Genomic DNA, 15439 nt, shown 5'->3' with positions numbered 1-15439 from the left:
TAATTGCGACATCCGGTGAATTTAACTTTGAGCTTTCCTTCGACATATTTATTACTTTTGTGTACTTTGCAACTGATAGTTTACAAGCGCGACACGTTTGATCGATGTTTTAGCCATTTTATAACAGTCTGTACGTACGGCGAAACGATTTTTCAAACGCTATTTCTGCAACACTCCTCTATGATTTATTTGCATTAAGTTCAACGTTGTTTTTTGATCCTTGATCGTCGATTTATCCATTCTGTTACTCTGCGCAATTGATCGTTAATAGTGTCCTTTGTCGAGAAAACGCTCGGAAAATACATTTTTCATATCATTCTTTTTATTCCAGCTACGTAACGGATATATAAAACAGAGGTTTACGTAGTTGTAACTATTTATGTCCTGAGACTATGTCAATACATTCGTTCAGCATTGTACACGGTTTGGAAAACAAACAGCGGAAACTTACTAAACAAAAATAAAAAGAAAAGAAACAAACAACAGTATTACAATAAGAGCTAGTCATTTACGTTTCTCTCGGACTCATTTACACGTTCTCTTCCCCAAGACGAAAAATATTTTTGTTTAAAATAATAATAAATGTTCCCAACAGGCCACGGCAAGCGTGTGCAAACGATAAAAGATCTCGTTGAGCGCGCTATTGTTCAGTGTACCAAAACAAATCTGCTTTATGCATGGCAGAGTGTTTCAAGAAATGACGGTACTAGTTGTAGTATTTTTCACGTTTTATAACGGTTCTCGTTAATTTTTTAATTAACTATTTTACGAATTAAAACATTCAGGTTTTCGCTGCACCTCTGAAACATCCGCTTGCCATCGTTCGCGTCTAGTTATTTGTTCTAGACGACAGGAAACGCGTAAACAATGTTTCGATCGACGTTTACCGAAGTTGTCGCGTACCGTGATTCAATTCCGGTATCGAATAAAATCGATTCTCGACTCTTCAATGTCTGATAACGTAACTTCATGATATATTTATATATAGAAGCATTAGAGTAACTATCGACAACTATAAGAAACTCGCTGGCCAACCTCTGAAACAGTATTTCTCAACCTATGGGTCGTGATCTAAAAGTAGGTCGCGAAACCTTCTGCACTAGGTCACGGAGTCGCACACGATTTAATGAAAAGATACTAAATTGTCGTGAAATGAAATGATTGAAAATAAACTGAATCGAGCATTCCCAATGAAATATTAACGTAAATATTAAGCTTCTTGTCCAGAATTCTCTGATAGCGATACTTTGCGAACAAACAATTACCAGCTGCTAGATGCTCGAGTGGAAACACTTGTTAATTACGCGATAATTACGAGCTAAACTAAGATAGATAGCATGTGTTGTATGATAAGTAGTATCAAGATAGAAGATAGAATTAGAGTGACGTTGCAGACACGTCCCTACGATCGATCTACGGTTCAAATTCGATAACTCGAATCTTCTTAAATCGAAGTCTTATTCGATTCCCTTCGTATAACCTCGTTAATGCGAAACATAAATAGTAGTTAACTCAGTTACACGGTGACATCTACAACTCGAATTTAAATAGATTTGTGTTCTGAAAATTATAATTCAAACGGTGCATAAGTACGGAATTCTTTTTTATTTAGAAATTAAGCACGATGAATCCTCGATAAAACGAAACTTTTCCAACACGATGGATTTTTCATTTCCCCTTGGATTTCGACTTGGCGAATTTCGAGGTCCAGCGATGCTTGATTTTGATTTTCTCATTGGTTTCCATCGCGCAAACTGTAAACACGGAACCCTTTATACCTCTGCCGTTAGTTTAGCGTGCACACAGGGAAGTTTATGGTGGCGAAGTATGGTTGGGTATAACTCTACAGTATCGTCGAAATGAACGAAATGCGTGTAAAGACAGGAGGTTTCCTATTACCGAGCACTTCAGGGCACATAATCTCGCTGCATAAAGTCCGAAGTAGGAAAAGTAATCCAAAGATATCTCTTCTATTCTCCGGAGTATTAAACCCTCCCGGACCAGAATTTTAAGCGCGGTTTTCAGTCGCGTTTCGTTATTCTATATTATTGTTTAACCCTTAGCATACTAAGACAGGATGATCGACGCCCTTATCCGAGCTGGGTCCTTAAAATTCCTTTCTATATTCGTTTCAACATTAATCCAGTTAAAATATGTTTATCCTGCGGTTCGTGATATTAAAATTAATTAAAGAATACGTGGAAAATCGAGAATTATTCTCAACATTCTCATATTCGGTAGATTGGATAATATACTCGAACGATCATAAAGTTGTTGTTACGCGAGAGAAATAACTGTCCGATCCGTTCGCAAAGTTTACCACGGTTAAATCAATTTTTAATTCCCATATTCGCAGCAACAGTTTCAATTAAATATTGGTTAAAACAATAATCATAATGTAAATTCAAAAGTGCTTAAAAATGTTTAATGTTTCACTGTGCAATATCGTAACGACCAAATTGCATCTTCGATAACAATCGTCCAATCCACTTTTAGTCCCCGTATTCACAATAGCGTAACAATGCTTGAATCAAATATTCGTTCAAATAATGATGTTAACAAATACCGCGCGAATTTCGGAATATTTGAAAATATTTAATTCTCCATTGTGCAGCATCACATATTCTTCTGCAGTAACTAAGGGGATGAAATCAAAACCTTTTGCAACATTTGAAAAATGCATGATGTTTCAGATCAATTCTCGATCGAGAACCAGAGAACCGTAGGGGCACGATAAGTCAAACAGTCCTTTTCAATATCCGGTTCGATAAGTTCCTGGTAGCGAACGAATCCCACGTTCTCGCGGAAGATGCAGTTGTACGAAATTACTTTGCGAGAGGCTCGCTCATCGTCTGAAGCCATTCCGGACGGTCGCGAAGCTAGACTCGCGTCCTCGCGTACCCGAGACCCTGGAGACCCGGTGACTCCTCGGGCGTTCGCGTACCTTCCGCCGCTACCCCGTAGGTCTCGCAGTTAAATTAGGTGAAATAGCTCCCCAGACGTCTCTTCGTTAGACTTCCGTCGCCCGTTATCCTCTCGCGTGATACGAGAACTAAACTTCGCTCTCGGCGACTCGCGGGTCCCCCGTCCGCGTGTCTGCGAAAATCGAAAGGAAAAAGAGAGAAAAAAAGAGAAGGAGGGCTCGGTTTTCGGCGGACTAAGGTCAAGGCAGGGCCGAGAGGCGCCCGCAAAGCTCGACCGGCGAACGATCGATGAGCCAGCACGAGTCCATTAAGTATTCGCGCGGCTTTAATTACGAGAACAAAGTTTCCGCTCGATTGGAAAAGTTTCAGCAACGCCTGCATACTCGATCGCGGCCGACGAGAGCGGAATCGGCCCCCCTCCCCTACGGAACCTAACCCCGCGACCTTTCGGGGGAAAACCGGAAAGCTTTCTTTGTCGGCGCGGACACCGCGTCGCGTAAAAATTCCCAGCGACGAACGAACTTGCCCGAACGGAGCATTCAAAGTATCCAAAGTTCGAGCTCGATTTCCTCCAGAGAATTCGCAACCCGGGGATCTTTGGGCGGAGTTCAAAGGGACCGAGTCAAACGCGAATCAACCGGAGCAAAGAGGGCGGAGCACGAGGGCGAATCTCGCTCGATGCAATTAGAGAACGCTTCCCTTTCGGATGCAACTCCCCCGCCATCGATCTTACGATTTCGTGCCGCCTAAGTCTCCTCGAAACCTTCGCCGACCGATAACTATGACCTCCAAGACGATCTTCCGCTCCGCGAGTTTCGGGAAAAAATAATTCAGATAGGAGTGTACGTTTTCTGAGATGGAATCGTATAGTTTTTGATGCGCCAATGGATCTACCAACGATTGTTTCATGAGCCAAAGGATTTGTCTTGCAAGTTCGATACTTTATCCGAGCGAATGTACGATGCAATATCATGGACGTTTCTTTAGAGTCTACAATAAGGGTTGGAAGCTCTTGGAGAAATAATTGCCTCGGACAGTCGTACAACGGTTCTTGGCGAAATAGTTACGGAGAACCAATATTCGGAATAACTGTCACGGAGAACCGAAAAACTGAACATATCTATTCGGGTTACGTTTCTAATATTAGTTCCCGTATCGGTTTCGTAACGATTATTTTTCGGTTTCGGTATCGACTCTGTATCTGTTCTATATAACGGTTCTAGTGCCGTTTTAACGGTAAATGAAACTATCGAAAATGTGTCGAGCCTTGTTCTCGGTACCGTGAAGTTTGCACAATAAAATTGCAAATATATAAATTTTCATCCTCCATAACAGATGCTTCTAATCTGACAAAGATATCAAACGATTCAATTGTGTATTCGATACGTCGGGTAATTGAGATCCGAATATTGCGAGAGTAATATCAAAGATGCTTCTTTGTAACTATCGATTCCTGTTTGTAATCCAAATAAACCCCCCCACGTGTTATTTCCATGTAAAAGCATGTTATTAACTTCACCGTTCAAAGAAACGTTCAACGAATTCTAACAGCCGACTGAATATTTATGTTTCCCCCCGTTTAAAATTCAGCATTTCTTCCGCTCGCGTTTCCAACCAGCGAAACCCGCCGCGACTCCGTACAATAAGTGAAACCGACATCGTCGAGCAAGTTTTCTAATTTTTGGTCTTGTTCGCCCTAACCGAATCGCGCCAAAATCGCACGCCGCGAAAGTGTTAACAAGCAGTAAATTCTACCACGTTCACAACTGTTCCCGGCTCACCGATATGTCCCGAATTACAATATCGTCCCCCTCCACGACCCAGGCTTCGAACTCTGTACAATTTGTTGAAACCCTGCCAGCGGGATTATTTCGACAGCCTCTGCCATTTTCGTAAATAACGATGCTCGACGGCGATCGAACGAATCTCTGGCCGGTGTCCGATACACTCGAGAGATCCACCGCGATCGAGGAATATCACCTGGAAAAAGCTGACGGTGCCGATCGGCGATATTGCTGTTGGAGCGTCGCCTATCTGGCCCCGCGCGGTCGCGGAGACGAATCACTCGTTTGTGAAGGGAGGGGGGGGGGGCGGGTTCGTAATCCTTTGGTAAGAGGCCGTCGAGGTCGGCGAGTAACGTTTATCGCGATAAATAAAGCCAGCTTCCTGTCGCGGGTAGGTAGCGCGCGTTAGGTCGTTAGGGTGTTCCGGGCGTATCGTTAACCGGGTAGCGTAGAGGCAAGAAGGAGGAGGACTCGTAAAAGCTCTTTGAGATCGTGCCCGATAGTATGCGCGGGGCTAAGTGCTCCGCCGCGGCCCGAAGATTCGGCTCGTCGGCTTAATAAGCTCCCGAAACACCGTGGAAATTTGTTGCTCGCCCACCCCCTCCCGACCACCCCTCCGCAGCTCGACGAACGACTAATCCGGATCCGCTGCAGCCGCTGCCGCGGAATTCCCACGCGATGCCGCGTCATTGTGGTTCCGTCGGCGGCTGGCCTCTGCAGAAACACGCTGGATCCACGGCTCCTGGCTTGTATTCCGGACGGACGAGGACGAAGGAGACGGCGTTCGAGCGAGGCGCCTCGGCACCGTAGACGAAGACGACGGCGACTCGACGAGCCGTGACCAAGACTTCCGTTCGCACGGCCCTGCCGGGCGCTGTACGCGCGGCACCACGCAATAAAAGCGTTTTCTCTCGCGTTTCAGGCGGATTGGGAATGGGACGGGGGGAGGGCCGCGTGGGAGGCCACCGGACGCCGCGATTGCCCGGGATCCCGATACGGATCTACGGGATCGGGGACGAGCCGTGCACGTTCCGGGTATACCCTCGGGAATACCCGTGGAAGTCTTAACAAAACGGTGATTTCGCGGATGGTGGGCAGAGGCGCGACGAGGAGGGAAAAGTCGAGTATCGGTTGATGGACGGAAGAGGCGCAGCTGCCGGTGACTCCTTTCGAGGGCGTCTTCCGTCTAGCGCCGAACGCCCAGCGACGGGAACGTCTCTCCCCCGAGTATTCAAAGAGATCTCGATGTCCCGGTGAGGCGAGACACGGCGAAACAGAATGGGATATCAAAGAGGGAAACCTGGTTGCGAAGCAACACTTCCCTGCGAATGCGATCGGAAAGGGTAACTATACCGAAACACTCTAGGCGAGGTGTCTGCCAATTATTCAGAAGATCCTGGATTATTATTGTTAACGCTACTACATATACATAGATAGAAACAGACATGTCTTAAGAGAACCTACCGTAAAATTCATCTTGACTTTGAAATTCATGGTCCAAGTTTTTTCTTTGGACTCGACTTGGAGATAGAAACCTTAAAAGGGACGATATGTCACAAACAAGCCGTTTCCTCGTAAAAAGTTCCCATGCAGACTAGTCCTCTCTGTAAAAGAAGATGGCGGTTTTACATCATATGTTACAATATTTCTTGCTGCTACATTTGTTTCTATAATTTTATTGCCTACAGTAGTACCGCGTAGACGTAATTAATATATTTTGAACGTTGACGTGCATTTCACGTACGAGTTTGCAAACGGAAATGCATAAAAAGAAGGTTTCTATCATGAACGTTTTTCGCAACGGAAAATAGTCAGGATAGTAGATTGTTTCCTGCAATTCATACGCGTCTTAGAGAAACTGGTTCGTTTGAAGTGCGTGCATGCGATCGCGGGAGGTCAAGAACAGCGTCTACGCCACGACTAGAGGTGATTCTTGATAATGTTGCTGAAAATCGAGAGATAAGCGCGAGGTTACTGCGTTTCGTTTTATTTACCGATGAGGCAGGATTCACCAGGAATGGGATAATAAGTTATCGCAATCAACACGTTCGATCGGAAGATAATGCACATGCGAGTTTGCAATCAAGGCACCGTCAAGAATTTTCTGTTAACGTGTGGGAGACGGTCTTTTAGGACCAATCTTTCTTCCAACTATACCAAATGGGACTTTTTGCGTTGACGTTTTGCAAAACAAGGTTGAAGAACTATTGCATAAATTTCAATACAATGTCGACATGCACATTAACAGGTAACAGGTTCGTTCATGGGAAGAAAAAGGGACTATACGGTGAACGAAATAATCATAACGAAACTAGATCCTCGGGGCAGAAAATAATAACTGTTCAGTTTGTTTAAGTCGAAAAATAAGGGAAGGAGAAATATTTCAGCGTATTATCATCAGGGATTGCATAAAGGCTTGCGTTTAAAATAATTGCATACAATTTGTCCGCGCTTAAGGTATTCAAACAAGAAGAAATTAAATCAGAGGCAGCTGAGAACAAACTGGGAAAATAATTATAGCGCGAAGGGTTAAGCATACGTTGAGTTCCAGAACAAATCGATAGCGTCGTTGTATTCATTAGTGGACTGCGGATGTTTATGCACGTAAAATATATTGAAATATGCAAACGACGTGTGCGAAATATGAAAATACAATATGCGAACGTATGCAAAAATATGATGACATTTTGAAAAAATATATGACATTTATGATATATCTGTAACCATGCTTCCTACATTAACCGTAGATAATTGATGGCGTTTACCTATTAAAATTAATTTATAAGCGGAAAATGAGGTCTTTCATTTCGCTCGGTTTTTCAACAATTTCGTCTCTTAAATTTGATCAATTTCGTAAAATTGTTTTATATCCGTGATTTCTCTTTAAAACTGCATTTTTAAAAAATAATTTTCTCTCGAATACTTCCAGGTATATTTCTCAAATTTTGCACCATATTGTTTAATAATTTGACGGAATCAGTTAATGGCACGCCACTCGAATTTAACTGTTTCATATTAATTGGTACCGTTTCCAAATGAGTATTTGAGAATACTAAAATTTTAAACCTGTTACCGTCAAAGTACATCCGAAAGCTGTTTCAAATTGTCCTAAATCTCTATAATATTATCACGATTATATAAGCTCGCGAGGAGCAATATTATATTTATCATTATTTTCTACAGAATTACAGTTTATCTATTATGTTTACGTACATTATAAAATGATACCGTTTTAATTTAGCGAGATTTTGATTCCGCTCTCAGCAAATTAATTCGAAAATTCATAAACATAAATGAAATATGCAACGTCCTTTTGCATACGTACTTAAAAAACAGTTTTGCAAAATATATAAAACATGCAAAATATTCAAAATAAAAGATGCATTATTAAAATCCTCTGGCGACGAGACAAACTTCTGTCCAGCTTTCACTTTTTATTTTTTTACAAAAATATGCACTTGCATAAATATCCGCGGTTCATTCGTTAGTAAGTATTTACATCCATGCTGTATTCGCCAGCGAAATTTTCGTTGAAAACTTGTCGATACTTAAAGAGTTATAATTCTATTTTCACCTCGTTAATTTAATTTTCGTAATGATGGATGGAGAAGTGAAAATGGTTTCTCGATAACTTTACGAAATCGATTGCACGGAGTTTAACGCGACAATCAAATTTCTGCATTTTTTATTTTATATCTATTCTGGCCATAAATTTTCTAACGCATACTCGAACTGTCAAAGTCTGTATACATTACCCTACATGTTCGATGGGATCGAAATCCGGGCTCCTGATGGGTGGCCTAATCTAATGCTGGGTGCACACTTCATTCAAAGTGCAATAAGGGGTCTTATTACTATGTAAAGTGGTACTATGTAAAGGGGATGCTTCGTTCTTCGCATTCATGTTGATTTAAGTCGCGGAAAGAATTTGTTAAACCCCCGTGCAGCCGTTTGACGTCGTAAAATTTTCGAGAAAAAGAGCTCGCCTCTGCCGTCTCGCCCCAATTTCCAGCGTAAAAGCATCTTTCAAGAAAATCAACTTACCAGGGTTAATTTCGTGGTTCCGCAGTTAGAAATGACCGCAGGTGTATCATCATACATGCGATGTTTCGTCACGACGTTACGAAAGTTCAAAGGACGAGCATTTTTTCGTCGAAAATTTCACGATGCTTTAATTTTACTGCCCATTGTGTCTCGGCGTAATCAAATTTACCGTGGCACCGTGGTTCCGGATACAGCAAGATTTCGCTTTGGGGAATATCCAAGCACCCGACATGCGTTTACGAACTTTCGTTTTTTAAAAGTCGTCGAATCGTCGGAAGGGAGCTAAGGAGACCGGACGAACGAACAATGCTTCAAATTAGGACACGCCAAAGGGTAATAGAGAATTCTTAACGCAGTTGCGTCATTAAAATATTGCGGCACTCTATTAATAGGGTCAAGTGCTGGAAAACCTTGGTTTGCAATATTGCGGTGAGGTGAGACTAGGTAACACTGTTGTATTATCCATACAAGCATGGGATATACCGTTCCAAACACTTTCGAACTTCGTTTGTTCGCACACGCTGCTAAAGCACAAGTGTGATTACTGCAAAAGATTTCATTTTCAAGTTTTGAACAGTTGCGAGGATTAACCAGGCGTGCTTCGAAAGTTACGCAAGAAGAGCTAATTGGTTAAGTCATCCTATGGCGGGGAATTAAAGTGTTCGAACGATTCGGGGTTTAGAGGCGTAGCTAGCGGGTTCGAGAAGCAATTTTTAAACTTAACGAGGAAAGAATCTGTCGGATAAATAGCTAGAAATCTACGAAAGCGCGCTCGAGAGTCCATTGTCCGGAGTTTGCAGATGAGTACTGCGTGATTGACGGTATCGAAAGCCTTTCGGAAGTCAGTTCAAATAGCGTCAACTTGTTGACCACGTTCTATCGCGTTAGATATACCGAGTGGCGCAGAAATTTCCTTTTCAAAACGAGAACTAAAAAATATTCGTGTTTCTTCCACACGTGTGATAATTATCGACTCGCATCTAGCACGATGTTTCTATAATTAGCGTGTATCGCGTGTCGACACCTGGTGTACCGAGGCTCCTTAACGTGTACCACCTGATCCGGAGATCATAAGCACATAATTTACTCCTTGGCCGTTCCACCACCAAGAGGCTGACACCCGGAATCACTAACCCTCTCAACATCCCCCGTGTCGTCGAGGAAGGGTGCTTAAACGACATCTTTTCTTTCTGGCGACGAATTTGAAATATCTACGTCTCGTAACCGGTAGCGTACATTCGATCGCGAGGCCATTTTATCCGAGGTCTAACTCGAGTCTATTCTTCGCCAGGTACGGCGCGAGAATTTCCAAGCGGGACACCCTGTATATCACGTTAAAATCACCTAAATCTGTCACCGGCCCGATCTAGGAACCTTCTACGACATTAACCTCAACAATTTATTCTCGGGGCCAACTATGATAAATTCGAGGCTGGAATTAATCAAAGAATAGGACAAAGCAGGTGAATCGTCCGGGAAGCGTTGGGGTGAGGTTTAAAGGCGAGGTGCTTTTCTCTTTCCGGCCGTTCCGTTTCGTTCCGCACGACGTGAGCCGCCCAAGGAGGAGAGGGTCAGTTTAGACCGACGTTTAATCGAGCCAACGGTTTTCCGAGCTCGGTAGCCGCGTTTCCTGGCAAACGGTCGCCGACGTACGCGTGCCGGACACGACAGGTGTGTTTGCGCCGATGCGCGACGCCTATCTGCCCCGGTTATCGTCGCGTACAAACATAATTCCACCGGTCGGTACCGCTCTGGGTCTGGGTCACCGCGGAATCTCAAACTTTTATCGCTTCTTCGGGAGCCGCTGGTCGACGAAATAGACGCGGGGATCGCCCGGTGAGTTTTACGGTTTATCGAAAGGCAGCCGTCGTCCGGGCGAATCTTTATCGTTTCTGCAGCGTACGCGACCGTCGACGGGTTTCAGAAGACCGGCTTCTTCCCCCGATTTCCCCTTTCTTCTTCCGGCGTCGTAGAGTCGATCGATTTATCGGATCTCCGACGCTTCACGGCGACCTCTCCGCGTCAGAGGCCGGATATAAATCGATTTGCTCGATTATCGTAACGGCCAGCTGACTTTAATGGCCTGCTAAACGCTTCCGCTTGTCGTCGGGTACTTACTCCGTCGCGGTTACCCGACCGAATAAAAACCGCTTTCCGATTTCTCTCTCCGTTGTGCGCGGGATTTCGCGGGAGAACGCGCGCGCGGATTCGCGGTACCGGAAGCAGACGGCGCGGCACGGAGGATACTCGGTTCTTCCGTTCGGTGCGAGGAGGTCGAAGAAACGAGCGGTTCTTGCGCGGTACCCCGTGACCCGCCGCGACGACGATCCTTCGAGACGAACGCTCGCAAGAAGTTTCCGAAGCGGTCGGAACGAAAACGCGCGTCGCCAGCCGGTGCGTTATTTACGAGGACTGCCACTTTGTTCTGGGTTTCTTGCCCAGAACGGGCCGCACGTGCAACCCCGTGCGCCAGCGGCTAACGACCGTGACCGAGCTCTGCACGCATCCTTTGTAGAACCGTCGAAAACAAAAAAAATAAATTCGGTCTTCGAGACACGAGGGTTCGAGAGGTCGCGAGTCGACGATTCGCGACCGCGAGACCGGTTCGACGTCGCGGCCGCTAAAGGGCAAAGAAAGACGCGAGCAAGACGAGTAGCGTCGAGTAGCGGGTCCGCGATCTCCAACCGCCTCTCGTCGTTAGATCCGATGCGACCGGAGTCCGTTGAACCCCGCTCGAACGAGGTCGACCTCTGTTTTCTGTGCCTTCTGTCTTCCTACCCCCTCGTAAATCGGATAAAATATTCTAATCTGATATTTGAAACAACGTCGAAACGTTTTCGACTTTGACGAACTTCCAGCTGAATTCGTTTACAGAGATGCCGGGTCCTGATATTCCCGTAACAGTCTAGAAGGATTTTATCGATACTCTTTTAAGAGTCGGTTCATTGGAATTGTTAAAGATCCCAAATGTAAATGTGGTAACGATTTTCGAGATTTAAATCACATTTCGAGACAACGCGTTCTATACCACGTGCAAGAGCTTTGGGTTTCCAATTGACAATAACATGAAGGCTTGTAAAATTGTCTCCAGTTTTTGGAAACTTTACGAATCGAAAAATGTGTTGCTCCGGCGCCCGTAAAACGTTGAGAAGCGTTTACAATTTAATAACCACCCCTTCGAGGAACGATTTTGCATCTTGGGCACCGACCTAAACGAAATCGTCCAAAGGAATCAACAACTAGGTGGTTCAAGCTTTAATTCAGTTCCTTGCGCGACACTTTTCCATGAATTTTAACAAGGTTATGAAAGTTTCGAAGTCTGACAACTTGTCAGTGGTATTCAAGCGGCGCAATAAATTTTTAAACGGCGTATGTAATTCAGACGGTCGACAGCAGAGAAATTCAATAAATATTCGTTTGCTAGAAAGTGCTGAAATTAGACCTTCCTTTTCCGTGGATACATCATTTTTAATCAAATTACTGGTAGCTGTGACTATATTTGCTTCTTCCATCTTCGAAGTATAAACAGTGGATCGTGGGAGAAGATAAGCAGGGGGTAACAAAAATCACGAACAATTTTTATGATTATTCAACGCTTGTCAACGAATAGAGAAATCGTTTGGAACGATTAAAATTCAATTAATAAATTCTTTTGGCCTCGATATCGTACGCGTATTGTATCCAACATGAACAAGAGTATCAAAGTCTCCTGGAATTCCGTGAAAAACAAATCACGCTCCAGTAATATTGCACTTTCTGTAAACTATGACGACGAAGTTGCAATTTCCGAAACTCAGACTGCTAACTTACTCGCGGAGTACTTCGCGTCAGTCTATGCCGCCCGAAACTCTGCACATTTTATCGAGTCACTGGATAGTTTCGCCGACGTTACCAACTTCCTCATAAATATTAGCGATATTCTTAACAAAATTAACCGCCCCGGCATTACAAAAATGTCCAAGTTATTTTATGAAAAATAAACTCCCGCGATCAGATTTTAATAAATCCTTAAATAAAAACTACAATAGAAACAAATCGAACGTTACTGACTATAAATCTGCGACAGCTTCCTATATCTAAAATTATTTGCAACGAGCAGCATGGATTCTAGGAAATCTGTTAATACTAATCTTCCAACTCGATACCGTTTACCAAGTTGACACAGTTTATAACGACTTAGGAAATCTGTGCCTTTGACACAGTCGATCGCTAGATCTTTAGAGTCCGAGTTTCATCGAACTGGCTCGAGAGTTATCTAACTGATCGTGTGCAAGCAATCAACATTAATAACTCGATGTAAAATCCACCAAATTAAAACTATTTGAATTAAAACATTTTTTAATTTATGCAACTTTGATTTTCAAGAGAAAAATGTAGAAATATTTTATAAACTCTCTGTCCGGGCAACCAACGCATCTCAAACATTTTTCAAAATTTTTTACAAGCCAAGAGAAGTGAGATTGGAACTTTTGACCCTCTTAATTGGCTACCACATTTCGTACATTTCTTTTTCACCCCTTTGGTCTACGGTTTAAAGACTTGGAAGACTATAAAGACAGACGAACGTGCAATATTTGAAGAAATTTCATACGGGTAGAGACTTCGTTACTTTGAACTAGGTACCTTATTTGCCTCTGCCCGCACAACGAACTTTCTGTGCCCCTGCTTCGATCGTCCACAAGGTTAAAATTGAAGAAGAGAATTCATCTAGCCGCGTTTCATACCTCGAGTCTGTTTATAAATACTGTATAGCACGTGACAAATTGCTGTACACGGAACGCCCGAGGCTCGAACAACAATCCCAATTACATTACTTGGCACTCTAGACACGAGGTTTCAATCTAACGATATTACGCACTGCATTTCGCTGAAAATTGTATCCTTGCACGGTACTTTCAGGGGGGTTGAGCAATTTTATTGTACTCGCAACCCCAAACGACTGTCGCTAACGTCAGATATTTACTGCGTTATTTACGCGCTACAAAGATATAAATTCCGACGAAATATTTTGGGGAATGGGAAATCAAAATTTTATTATCGCCTGGCTTAAACTACTATCGTTTGTTTAAATATTGGAAATAACCCTGATACATTGGATCAAATAATAAATCGTCCAGTTGAAATTTCATACCATACACCGCACGATTTCTGGATCTGGACCTCTTTGTAGCGCTTCTTCGTCTCGTTCCTGGTCTCTCGCGGCTGTCTTCTTGCTTGCGGTTTTTCCGCAAGACGAGCAGCATCGATCCAGGCGCCTCGAGATCGTTTCTGCGTTCCAGAGTCGTATGGCTTCCACTTCTTGTCCTTGGTGTCCGTTCTAGCAGCGCCATTCGCTCCAGAGATGGTGACCTTCTGCGAGCAGGCTTGAAAGGTGTCGAATATTCGAAGCGTAGCTACCCGAAAGGATCGACCGACCGAACACAAACAAAGCGTACCGTTCAATGTCGCGATCAGGTAGGACGCCGGATACTCGAGTGGCTCGAAGAAACATCGAAAATAACCGAGCGTTCCCGAAGATTCAAAGGCCACGACGGTGCAAAATTACAGACACTATCTTAGATACCATTTTAATATTATCGCAGAGAGTAAGCGAAAACTTTTTTTTTACGAGCATTCGAATGTCTCCAGGTCGTTGACAGGTTTCCTCCTGAGTAGCCAAAATGGCTGCTGAATAATTGAAAACTGGCCTGTCAGCGGCAGTTTTAAGAATCTTTCGAGGGCAGTCCGTCGATATTTCACTTTCGAAGTGTTCGTGGCCGGGTCAAGGGCTGAACAGACCCTTGACAGGGACCGCGCGCCCTCCAGGGTAGGCTAAACGACGACTCGGTGCACTGTTTAAAAATGGCGAGCGTACGGGGTGGTATTGGGAAAGGATATGAACTTCGTTCCCAAAGGGTCTATCCACGGAGCGGTGTGGAAATGGCCGTCGTCTCTTTGAAGGACGCGTCGCCGCGCCACTTACCCCAGAATCTCCGGATGGCGAGGATCTCCTTTTTAAAAATGAAAATTTCTAACAAGCCGCCGCCCCTGACACCGCCAGTCGACAGGTGGATAAAGAGTCGTTTAAAAGATTATTGGCACGCGGACGTTTTCTCGTTTGTTCGCCGTTCTTAGACGCCGCCAGCAGGAAGAAGCGACGATACTCCGAACGGCACTTAGCGAAGCCATCGTCCGGGGACATCGATTTTCGATTCGAGACGAACTTTATACTTCCTTCGTCTGCTACCGTCGATGGTATTTTTTTCCTCGCCGTCGTCGTAGGAAATTTCGCGGCCGGATCCACGCGATCCTCGAGGATCTAATTTCTGTCCGCGGTTCGCGCTGAAATCATGGATTTCTCGTGCTCCCGGTTCGCGGAATTTTTATTCGCCGTTTAGTTTTAATCAAAACTCGAGGCGGACGTCGCGATCCGCCCGGCGGCTCTCTTCAACGACCTTTTTTCATTTCGCGAGGCGTACGACGGCGGACGCGAGAGGACGACCGAAATGAGAATGGAAAAAAACGGGAGACGCGGATCCAGGTTCCGTCCGAGATAATTGGAAAAGTACCGCCCGGCAAATAAAAGACATTCGGTATTCCGCGTGTAAGTTTGGCCGACGATGCGACCGGAAGACCGCCAACTCGAACACGAACACGAATCTTTCCCCAAGATGGCTCGCGTGACTTCGATGTCCTACGTGGCTCTCG

At 44.3% G+C, this 15439-nt stretch overlaps 1 protein-coding gene across 1 annotated transcript in view; it reads right to left on the bottom strand.

The window, feature by feature from the left end:
- Positions 1-14294, bottom strand: part of LOC122395062 (hemicentin-1) — an 88895-nt gene extending 74601 nt beyond the window's left edge. The window contains exons 1-2 of the mRNA XM_043392406.1: positions 14188-14294; positions 13884-14104 (exon numbers count right to left, since the gene is read on the bottom strand). Of these exons, the coding sequence (XP_043248341.1) occupies positions 13884-14104; positions 14188-14243 (277 nt within the window). The 5' untranslated portion in view covers positions 14244-14294. The remainder of the gene's footprint in view (positions 1-13883; positions 14105-14187) is intronic.
- Positions 14295-15439: the final 1145 nt, after the last annotated feature.

The sequence above is a fragment of the Colletes gigas genome, unplaced genomic scaffold, assembly GCF_013123115.1.
Source record: "Colletes gigas isolate AHSC1104 unplaced genomic scaffold, ASM1312311v1 Colletes_gigas_Sc00001, whole genome shotgun sequence".
NCBI classification, from domain to species: domain Eukaryota; kingdom Metazoa; phylum Arthropoda; class Insecta; order Hymenoptera; family Colletidae; genus Colletes; species Colletes gigas.
This window is presented reverse-complemented; position numbering and strand designations above follow the sequence as displayed.